At 39.6% G+C, this 12,289-nt stretch overlaps 1 protein-coding gene across 1 annotated transcript in view; it reads right to left on the reverse strand.

Moving 5' to 3' along the window:
- The window catches only part of LOC139726259 (leucine-zipper-like transcriptional regulator 1), a 46,381-nt gene extending 41,984 nt beyond the window's left edge, over positions 1–4,397 (reverse strand). The window contains exon 1 of the mRNA XM_071637325.1: positions 4,134–4,397. Within this exon, the coding sequence (XP_071493426.1) occupies positions 4,134–4,255 (122 nt within the window). The 5' untranslated portion in view covers positions 4,256–4,397. The remainder of the gene's footprint in view (positions 1–4,133) is intronic.
- Positions 4,398–12,289: the final 7,892 nt, after the last annotated feature.

Below are 12,289 nucleotides of genomic sequence, written 5' to 3' on the forward strand. Positions count from 1 at the left end.
GGCAAAACGCAAAAATCCAAAATGGCCGCCAGATATGCTAATTTGGCCATGATAATCCCAGTTATGTCAAGTTTATGACAAATTATTCCACCAATTTTTTTTTTCAATTTTTGTTCCTTGAGTAATTCTACTTGCACATGCAAGAAAATTTTCATTTGAAGAGGTACATTTAGTATTTAAAGCTTATTTTCAATTCAAAATGGCCGCCACTGCTATACTCATGTACTACAAAATGTATATGAATGGCAAAAAATATGCATAGCAATAGAAGACGAATTTTCAGTCACATACCTACGCTTATATCAAGTTTTGCATGTGCAATGCAAATCTGACGAGTGCCACTAGCAAAAAACAAGCAAACAAACAAGCAAACAAACAGAAAGTTTATTGTTTTAGGCTTATTATTCTTCTTAATACAAAACTTCAAAATGGATGACACTCATATACCCCTGCACAATATGAACGGCAAAGCGTGTGAAATAAACATTTTTTTTTCTGTCACTCAGGTACACTGTTTACCAATTTGTGTGCTGATTATAAATCAGAAGGTTGTTACTAACAAAAGCTGTTTTATTTTTTGATGCAAACAACCAAATTTGCTACCTCAATCTGAAATTTTCCGTAGGTATTTGGAAAAATCCACCAAAACTGAAATTGACGCCAACATCAAGATCGTTTATCAGGAATTATTAGATAATTATGAACATTTGATACTTACTTGCCTTGAGATGTTCAACATCAAAATATTCACTCTGATTTACTGAATTAAGGTTGAATCCTAGATGATGACACAAATGAAATTTCCAATTAACTGTCCTGTTCTACATTACCGTATCTAAAAGCGATATTATACAAACTTTTCAGTCCCCTCATCTGAGAAAAACATGAGGCAGGGGAAAGTGGAAAAAAAGGGACCACCTCACTTCCTGTTGTCAAATCTCTGAAATGAAAACAATGCCCCAAAGTTTTTAATGTTAACCCAGATGAATTATAAGTAGTAGATGAATTTTACCACCGTTTTTTTCGGAGTGAATGTGTTTGAGTATAGGCCTATGATGTCGGAGGAGACTCTGAGATCTGTACAGTGCTGCCTCATTCTGAAAGCAGTGTTATAACAACTTCACACTGCTTTACTTTAATCTTCAGCATTTGCAGATTCAGGATTGCTCTCGGTAACCAGACCAGCAGTGTTAGGACTCTGAATGATGGCCTCCTTAATGGTGGCTGTAAACTAACTCCACTAGAGCCCTTTTTAACATATATGTGGTGACATTACATTCACTTCACGTAGGAAGTTTGCAGATGATCTTGCCTTTACGTCTCATAGAAAGTCCTTGGATGACATGAGCCGAGTACTGATCCATCTCAAGACAATAGTGGAGTACTTCATCTTCTGGAGACTTTGCCCCAACCTTTATTAGATTATCATCAGACCCATGCCTTCCATCTTAGTAACCATCTTGCCAACGCTATGTTCAAGGTAGCCCTCTGTGGCAAGCCTTCCAAGCATAGGCTAAGGAAGTCCACCCTCCTTCACTGGCACTCGATCACTCTCCCTCACACTGGAAGGAAAGGATGGCAAGTGTCACCAGTGCCGTCAACGCATACCGTGACCTTCTAAACACAATAGCATGGGGGGGGGGGCATTTCATGAAGCGTTTTGTCTGACAAATTTGTCTGACAAAGTTGCTCTCAGCCAATTAGATGCAAGGAGTTTAAAGGCTTATTACAGTTTATCAAAAAGAAAAGATCTGACAAAACACTTCATGAAATGCCCCCTTGAACAACCTGCCATCAATGCGCCTGAAATCCCACAAGCCTAAATTTCCCTCCCGTAACTTGAAAGCTTTGACCCCAAAACAGGTTGGTGCAGATGCTCGTCTGATGTCATCTCTGATACCACCCAAGTTACCTACAACACTGTCTCTGGCCTGGCAACAAAGCCATAGGGCTTCAACGGGTGGTGATCAAGCAAGTCTTCATGTCTTCATCCTGTTTCTATAGCAAATAATCGCCCTCTGACCCCTGAGGAAGTGCTGAACATCACCAGATGTGGTTGCAATTAAAACAATTGCAGGACTAATATGCATTTTTAGCCTGAGAAAATGAGCCTGAACAAATTTGGGGCTGATGTCGCCTGCTGCTAAACATACAATTAAAGGGTTCTTTAAAGACAATAAAAATGACAGTTTTTAGCTTTAAGACAAGACTGAATGAGATCATGATGTCAAAGTGTATATCATCAACACCTGGGAACTGTGAGAGAACTGAAAGAGTTATCTAACATTGCTCCTTGGTTGATGTTTAATGAACAGTTTGTACTGTATTGCGTTTGGACAGTTTCGTTTATGCCTTCAACAGTTTTTGTTGTTGTTTTAATTCAAGAAGAAAATCAGGTTTGGTCGATAATATCAAGGCGGCACTTCTACATTATATCATATCAAAGTGATGGAGGTTATGATCCATTTCGAACTCGCCTCAGGGCTGCTCCCCCCCCCCCCTCCCAATTCCTTGCTGGAAAAAAAAAATCTACAATGTAAAGGGTTTTTAGTTGTGTCATTAATGTCCGATGTGTTTTTGTCTGCAACCATGTATCTCTGCACTTACTGTATAGGATTTTTCTGTACTTTGTTAATATGGTTTTAGGGGAATGCATATTACATAGAAGCTTTGCTTTCTAGCGTCCCCTCCATATTCAACATTATTTGATAAATACCATGTATCTAAGCTCCTTAATATATTGTGTTAGTATTACATTTTTATATTCAACCTGCATGTAGAATATGATGGTATATTGATTCCTTGCGAGACGTTTAGTGAACTTATATTGTTGAGACTTTTGTTGAGACAAAATGAAATATATAAGAAATTGTGTTCAACATCGTAAGGTTTATGAATATTAAATACTCATATATGTAGGCCCCCTATATATTGTAAGTGACACCCAACATATTGCACATGCAACCCTTTATGATAGCGTAGGTACGGGACTGGAAATACAGTAAATTTGTTCTATATTTCCATGCATATGTTTTGCCATTCATATACAGTAGTACATAAGCATAGGAATGGCGGCCATTTTGAATAAAAAGATGAGCGTTAAATGCTAAATGAACCTATATAAAATGAAAATTCGCTTGCAAATGCAGATGGAGTAACTCTAGGAACAGAAATGTACAAAGTTTGGTGGAATAATTAGTCATATAATGCACATTATTGTGTTTATCATGGCCGAATTAGTATATCTGGCGGCCATTTTGGATTTTTGCATTTTGCCGAAAATGCTCAAGGTTACGCGAGTGGCATCAATCGGATTTGGAATCAGCACCCTCGAATTGACAAGAAACCATCAAAAAACATTGTATATATCAAAAAACAAGGTTGGGTGCCTTCTAGCCTGGACTACAAGTGTTTTGGAACAATAAGAAAAATGCTTGCTAAAACTGGGCAAGCAGAAACTTTTGAGGCCGCTCTATTATTTCACTTTTCCCAATTCATACCCATGAAGTCAGCCATACAGAAGCCCAAAGATAACTTTACAATGTAGAAACTCTACTAGAGGGCTTTCTATAGCTCAGGCGATAAAACACCGGTCTAAACAACACAACGGAATCCCACTTTCTTTACTCACTTTTTCACTAACACCGTAAATTACCATAGACTAGTCTAATTACATTCATTTCTGGTCAGTTTCCCTTTGCCTGCATTTTTAATAATCTTTATAAAATTGAAAAGTGGTGACTTCTCACATGTAAATCCATGACCAAAAGTTAAACAATATTGGGCCTAGACCAACAGGTAACGTTATAGTCTTTTAAAATGTATAAAGTTTTGTGCTCGCAAGGAGTCGTAAAATGTTACATGCGTCATCCAGTACTGGGTGTAAATACAGACAATCCAGCGACTCTGACCTGTGTAAACACGCTGAAATTTTATGGAATGTTTATTTATTCAATCTACTATTTTAAAGGTCTACCGTACAAGCTACATAGATTTTAGTTTATGCCGTGTTGCACTGTTGTGTGTGCATATAAATATGATTTTTGTGACTGTAAAATTATCTCACACGGAAAAACAAACAAACAAACAAACGCTTATGAATGATGGAATCATTGCGACGAATACACACGAACCTCGCCCCAACAAATTCGTCACACTCGGGCATCCGTTTCCATCTGTGCACGGTTTCGTATGGGCCAGAGTCGATGGTCACTTCTTGCCAGCAATGCGGTTCGTATTTTCTCCCATCGGCCATGTCACGGTCAACGGAATAGAATGAAAACCTGAAGGAGATCTCCGCAATACACGTAAAATCCTAAAATACAACACTGGTGGTAAATATACGATACCAAAATGGAACTTCTTTCATCAAGAGCAGGGAGCAACTTTCACACCATGTACGCCGCCATCTTTGGTTATGAGCCCTCTCTCGCCCGTTGGCGACCAATCATCTGACCGTGGGTACGGTGCACAGAACTCTTAAGAACGGTGTGAGTTCGGTGTTGCAGACGACAGTCGGTAGGGGTCAGAGTTGGGTGAGGTCACCAGCGGCCGTATGAAACTACATTTTGTATGCAGAGCCAGGTATAAAGAGCATAAATATTGGGACACTGGGTGAATGGTAAAGATCATGAATATTCTTTCACTGTGGATATTTACGAGAAAACATTGCTTTTTTTTTGGGGGGGGGGGGGGGGCAACAACTTAAGCCTAAGAAGCTGCAGAAGGAATATTGATAAACGCTGCTACCTAATTTTGTTTACAGTATAATATCCGAAGAGTAATGAATTTTGATTCCGAATGTCTGCACCTTTTCACATCTGCGATCATACCTGAATTGTACATAAGTAAAATTCCTATGTTTTGAGAATTAAATTAATGTCATCCTCTGAAAATAGTCGGTTATAGGTGTATCACTACATAGCAAAGGGATTTTCTTGCCATTCTTGTTTCTCTCATGCAGGCTTGAATTTGCGTCACAAAGATAAAGTTAGGCCTATAGATGCTCTAATTGAATTTGACGAATGGGGCGAAGTACTTTAATCAAGAAAATTGCGGATGATCGATCCTTTAATCAGGTATATGAATGTGAGCATTATTATGTCATTCAACGAAAGAGGGATTTTCGCCAAAACTGCATTTGTAAATACTGTAATTGGAAAAGGCGATTATATCACCGCCTTGGGGGCCTATACGACTCTCCCACTCGCTTTCAGAAAGAAAATTTAGTTAAGTCAACGAGGATGTTTGCAAAAGTCGTGTATTTTGGTAGGTAATCGAAATCATGGAACCATGTATTTAACGTAATGTCACCGTACATTTATTTTCTAGATCCCGTAAACACAACAGATCATGTATAGTGAAAGTCGTAATCACAAGAAATGTCTCATGTAGGCCCTCGATCTCGTGGGGTCATCACACGAGCTCGACACCCACGAGTCTTGCAGTCCACGAGTTCCACATTGAAAATACAGTCTGTAGGTCCATGAAGCATAATACACCTTACGAGCTCAATAGGCCCACGAACGACCGACACTCAGCGTACAAGCACCGTGAGGTATAATGTCGGTCTCGTGGGCCATTTCTTGTTTTGTTTTGTTTTGTTTTGTTTTGTTTGTTTGTTTGTTTGTTCGTTTGTTTGTTTGTTTTTGCCTTTTGCCTAGTGTCGAGCTCGTGGATCATGTTTGTCTAGTGTCGACCTCATGGGTCTTGAAGCTAGTGGACCGTATAGCTCCGATGGTCCTATTTTACTTGATGTCGAGCTCATGGGCTTTGTTCATTTATGTTGGCTCGTGGACGTGGGCTGTACATGAGTGTATTAAACTGGGTGTCGAGCTCATGACGTGCACCTGATCTCCTCAGGGTTTGGCCCTGTGAATTGATCTTTTCTCTAAGAGGAGGGTCTTTGATAAAGGCTGCCTTGTTGTCCGAGTCTCAAAAATATGAGAATGAGAAAGAATGATTTGACTGTAGAAAAAAACAAAAAGAGGAGGAGAAAAGCGGTATAACAGAAAAGGAGAGCACCATATTACAACTCGCGAGAAACAAAGGAGGCTAGCCTAATTCCTTTACGGGACCAAAACACGGAGCTTCCGCCATCATGCACATCAGGCTTTATTGTATGACAGCCTCCTCTAGAACAATTTGGTGCTTGTCCCCAGCGATGCAAATCACGAATGAGTCATCCGTTCGGAATGCTAGGATATACCTCCCGAAATCGAGATGAAAACACTCCTTGACCCCAGATGACCTTTTCTTGTCGCTCGGAAACACAAGCCAGAGGTGTCGTCACAACTTTGTCATCATCAATCTGGGAGTTCCACAGTTCACTTCGCGAATTCCCGGGGACCGCGCTGGTTGTCGGTCAAAATGATGGGTCTTTTGGGAAAGAACAAAGGGGGTTTGTCGTCACTCAGATCAGACCGGAGGATACAAGGGTTGATTTTTAAGGAGGAAACGCAGTCTTGCATTGTTTGTCCCTGAGGTTAATTCGCAGTTCCGCAGGGCTATTTATGGACAGATTTCGACAGAGGACAGTACTAGTATTTTCTTGGCGAAACAGGCAGAATGAGCCACTTAACGACTTAAGCGCCCCATCAGCCGAGAACTTGAGCTTTTGATGTTTTTCTTGGCATACGCACAAACCTGTAGAGCGGATATAATTCTGCAAAAGACTGCTATTATAGCTGCATGGACCATGCCTCCAAGTATACTTTTGGAAAACATTTTCATATTTCGAAATATCAAGTGTTTGGTGTCTGGATTTTTATTCTACGGTGATATTGCACTTTCTTTTTCTTACTCTGTAATTATAATGCACTTTATTTTCTTTGTTCAAAACTAAATTAGATATTCTTGGCACTGGAAAATAACAGCATATCTGTGCGCACACAGATAATGACGATGGATGAATAATCAACATGAATAGGAAAGAATCACATTCAAAAGTCACCAGAAAAAAAGCAATGCCTTTGCTCTACTTCTCTTTGCTATCATAATCGTGTTGAAATATGACATCATATAGGCAATATAACACATTAGCAATTCAAATCAAAATCGCGCCTGTCCCTGTTTGGTGAAGATGTATTTGTTTGTTACACTCATTCAAGATAGTGTTCTGACGTCATAACAGGAATACCCTTCAAGAAAAAGCTCGATCTCGATCTTGTCAATATTGTGTTTGATTATAATGACATTGTGCGTATTAATAAGGGGACCACTGAACTTTGAATGCTCGAGGCCAGCCACGAGTAAGGGCGATGGTACAGGGATACGGCTATAGCTGTCGAGTGACCTCGTGACCATATTGCTGTGTAAAGCGGCCTAATGATAATATGTTTGATCAGGAGCTCGCTGTTCAAGACCGTATAAGAGGATAATGTCCTATCTTTTAATAGATATAGGCCTATTGATCACAGAGAAGGTGAGATTATTCATTTTTGGGAAACCTCTTATGCGCCCAACATTGTTTTAAAGACTACAATGTTTTGTGATACAACAATGATAATGACGTATAACGACCAAAATGTCATCCCAAATAGTCCGACCAGTATAGGCCTACCCAGGGTTACTGGTAGTGCAGCCCCTCAAGAAATATATAACATATAGTAAAGAAATAGATGAAAAAATGGCTTAATATGATTATTGACCAAAAAAATGAAAACATAAAATCAAAGTGAGGGAAACCAATTTCTTTGAAAGTGCCTTCTCGGCTTGATAGAATGATCGGGGTGACTAGGAGTAGGATGTGGTGTGTTTCTACTATGACCATGGGAAGAAACAATTGCATGTCTTTCAGCTACAAGATTAACCGGAATCTCGAAATTTGAGGCAGCTACCGTTAACTTCAAAGATCCTGGCGGATATGTGGCAGTCCCCTAGCTCATCCCGATTTCGTTAAAGCGGTTGTGAAGTGTATACGTATACAACACATGCTGCAGGCCGATCTCCCCATTGTTTGGGTACGCTGCCGTCTTTCTTTGAATCTGGACTTCAACGAACCCAAAGGAATTTCTTCTTCCCGCCAAATGGACAATCAAACGGAAATACTCTTGAATGAACCGGGATGCTTTGGATGGACGGTCGTGGGAAGTCGACAGATAGGATGGGTGAAACAGCAAATTAACATAAAAACCACAACTTTTAATGGACAAGGATATCATTCAGGGGAAGACATTTTCTTTGCCTCTCTTTGTCACTAACTTGATCGATCTAAAAAATTGTGCTTGGCGCAACAATGGAAAAGCAGAGCAAATCAAACCTCGAAGACTTACGAACACATCTTCTATATAACAGAGTGTTCTTATTTCATTCATGGGCATGTAGAAAAGCACACATTCAATAAAAATAAATGGTAATGACAAACAGGAACAAAACTGCACTGGTCGATATATTATGATTATGATTAGATTACAAACTTTTTTAGGTTGACGACGATTGAAAATCATTGCCATTTGTCACGAAAGAAAGCGAAATGGAAATTGGAAGGGCATCGTCATTCTCTTCGCCGTCTGGTTGGTCGAACTGAAATTTGATCTATAAGGATTTAACTGCTGATACTGATCACTATCTCCACTCGTACCTGAGGAGAAATGGGATTGTTTGTTTGTTTGCTTTTCAAAGGAAACCGACACCGATGAAATATTACGAGAATGCTTTAATTGTGGTGTATGATGCAGTATACTAAATACGTGTCTTTGTCTGTATCTAGGTGTACTTTCCAGAATCAACAATCTGCTCTTCCCAGAGAGAAACCTTATTCATGTTCGTGTTTCACGTTGTAAATGTGCAAGTGTTACTATCATTTTATTTTTACATCCAAGAATTATTAGTTGGTTGATGCTACAAGGGAGTCCGTATATGTGTCTCCGACTCTATACTTTCACATGCATTCAGTGTATAACTAGAGGCTGTTTTGGCGTGATCCAAGTCAAGAGTATTGCTTATCAATAACGATCTCCTCCACTTACACTACACCTAAGATACGATAATAATAATTATGTACATGTATTATGTACTCCGGTGTATATTTTGATGTTAAATTTGTTGATTTTGTCAACATAATTTCATTTGCATAAATCGAGAAATAAACAAACTGAAACTGGAACTGAAACTCTCCGGCCAGTAGCCTGCCAATAATCACAGTCTTTAGATCACAAGCAATAATGTGCTGGTACTTTTCCAACCATTGGTGGCTGTTTCCACGAAACAAAAGATTCGCTCACGGAATCACGATTGAATATCGGAGATCTTCTGGGATACGAGAAAAATACTGGAAAGGAGACACCATTGCAAATGATGTGGCATGCGTATATATACATGTACGGCTACGATCATCAGCCGCTTTGTCTGTTTACACGAGAACAGTATGTGCGCATTATCAATGACCAAGGTCGAGCAGTCACCGCGGCTATGAACTATTATACTACCAAACCAAGGTCATGTGACCTACATTCATTGCAGGTGAACTTAGACCAAGTACTTTGTTTTTTCCTACCAGCACAATGCGTCTGTTTTGCAATTTTGTGAGCTCTTTTTTTTTATTCAGTTTTTTAGCGATGAACTTCGTTGTACATGTACTTGTGATTAAACTGGTAAACACGGGGACACGTGAGATGGTTAGAATGGCGGTTTCGCCCTTCAAGAGAACAAAATAATCCGAGCCTGCAACTCATTCTCTGCCTTTAATGGAAACAAGAGCCTTCCATATCTGAGGGAATACAAAAGTAGTCATTATCTTGATTGAACCCCGTTAGGGAGAAGAACAGTGTAATGACAAATAGGCCTATGATGAGATATGTTTATACAGAATGAGAATCGAAAATCTTTTTCAAAAATGTTAAAGAACTGCAGCATTCTTTGAAATCTTGCTGTTACGTTATGTATAGGGAGGATTGTTGCTGTGAATGTGGCATTATTTTTACTTTGAATCAGTGATAAGTGAGTGTTCTGCATGGTTATCAAGCTTGCCTCTATTTCCGAGATAGTCGTGTGTCTCAATGTTGTTCGAAACAATTCACTCTCGAAGGTCCTTTAATATAACCAAGGAAGTCCTCGGCTCACACTATACCTCCTTGCTCTTATCCAAGTTGCAACTCCTTCTGAAAACCAAAGAAATAACATGGTGGTAGCTGCTGATACGTACAGTGCGGTGTATCGCGCACGCACCGCACTGAAACAGCGAATTATCGTCGTCTGCTCAAGTGTATTTCTCAGGCCATCGCTTGCATAGTAAAATCTGGGAGAACAACCGCCGAGCTGCAGCTATCGTATGCTGTGGTGCGCCGTGTACAATGTACGTATCGCGTTAGTCTGGTTTCCAGACCCTTTGCCAACTGGACTCCGCGGCGACGAAGTCGCCGCCCCGCGACGAAGTCGCCGCCTTTGCCGAAGGCAAAGGGTCTGGGCACATTCGCTTCAAGTGGGAGGAGCCTAAATCTACCCCCAGTGAGCGAGGGCGATCATTCTGTCATTACGTAATAAGGAAGAGGTCACGTTAGTGACCCCTGCATCCTCACCCAGAGGTCCCAAGGACACTCTCCATATACATTACATGCATGCATCCACTGTCCGTGGAGTATTTCCATGCACTGTCTACTGCATGGAAAGGTTTTCTGGTGCGATAATCCTGTTTCTGATAGGGCCTATTTAGTCACTATATCCACACCAGGGAGGTTCCACCTCCCTGTCCACACTATGCACGGAGCTATACACCATGCCCAAGACACATGGCATCCAAAGAGCGAAAAATGAAGTCGAAAAAAGAAAGTGCAGCGGAGTCAATGTGCAAAATTTTTTGTAAAAACTTTGTATGTGGAGATGAGTTGTGGGTGGGCGGCCCATGTGATATATAATGTATTATTCTATGTACATGTATTTTTTATGTTCGTGTTTGCTGATGAATACGTTCAGTTGAGACCCTTCTTTCTATAACTTAATAGCAGCTAGTGAATAAAAAAGAAACAGATGATTAGCAACGTGCTCTTCCGATCAGTTCTTGTCTTCATAATATCGTGTCCCTCTCGTGGAAACATTGCGGCAACTGACTAAACTTAAAAATATTCTACGATATTGTTTATTTCTTCATCTCACACATATGATAATCACCAAGATAATAACATCGGGATATGTATGAACCCACACAAGAAAAATGAAGTACACTTGCATGTATAGGTGAGCTGGGGTATTGTGGCCCCTCAACATAAGATGTCTTCATACACCACTCTTCTATCCCTTGAAATAGCCCGCTTGATAGCCGTACAAGGTCACTTCTTACCACTATATGCTCCAACATCCATCCATTTAGCAATTATAGCATCTATAGGGGGACCAGTTTTAAAAGAGCGCGCGATAAGAGCCACATCTATTCATTTCCAATTTATTTTTCATAAAGTCACTTGATGATAAAAACCTTGTCTGAAGTGGTTATGTATAATGAAACAAATAATTAAAAAAATATTTCTTTGACAGAAGGCCATTGTTTGAAGCATGATGCGCTTCGGGGCAATTATGCCCCCCCCCCCCCCCTTGAAAAGCTTTGTTTTGCTAAGAACATCCATGGGTATATATGCAAGAAAGAATACTAATTATTTAGTTTAAGTCGCAATTAACATGGTTCATTGCTGGCATATATCAAGTGGACGTATACAGTGCAATCATAATGAATTATCATTGCAGCTTGGTTTGGGATATTTTCAGCTGAAAGACTTCGTTTCCCAAGGTCATCATGCAACAAAATTAACGGCCAAACGTTACAAACAATAATAGACTCTGACTTACAGTTTTTGTATTCACATAATTAAGATATGACAAGCTCTAGCATTTGATATAGATTTGTCCATGTAACTCATATATTTTTTTCGGCTTATTGCAGATTTATCACTTGTATATAGGAAAGTATCGGTTTTGTGGAATATTTTGCCTCAATTCTCAAAAGATGCTCATGTACTTTTTTTTCATTGTTTTTCATATGCTCAGAGACCCGTCCATATTAGTTAATCATAATAAACTTTCTATAAAAGAAACAGGTGCCAAGTTTATGGCAAATGATATGTTTAGAGACAATTATCACCCCATCGTAAGACTATTAATTGGTTTTTTTTTATTTCTATATATAAGAAGCAACGCAAGTTGGCTGCTTTTATTACCTCATTCAATGCAAAATGAAAATTGAGTGTAGATAAGTAGAGAACAGAAATAAGTTCGGTACTATATGGCACACCACAACCAATTATTAATTTTGGTCTCCATCCTGTAATTTTTGCTTTTTAATCCCTCGACGACAAACTTC

This window comes from Diadema antillarum, unplaced genomic scaffold (assembly GCF_040938485.1).
Source record: "Diadema antillarum isolate AM-2024a unplaced genomic scaffold, OU_Dant_1.0 seq00000082_RagTag, whole genome shotgun sequence".
Classification (NCBI taxonomy): Eukaryota; Metazoa; Echinodermata; class Echinoidea; order Diadematoida; family Diadematidae; genus Diadema; species Diadema antillarum.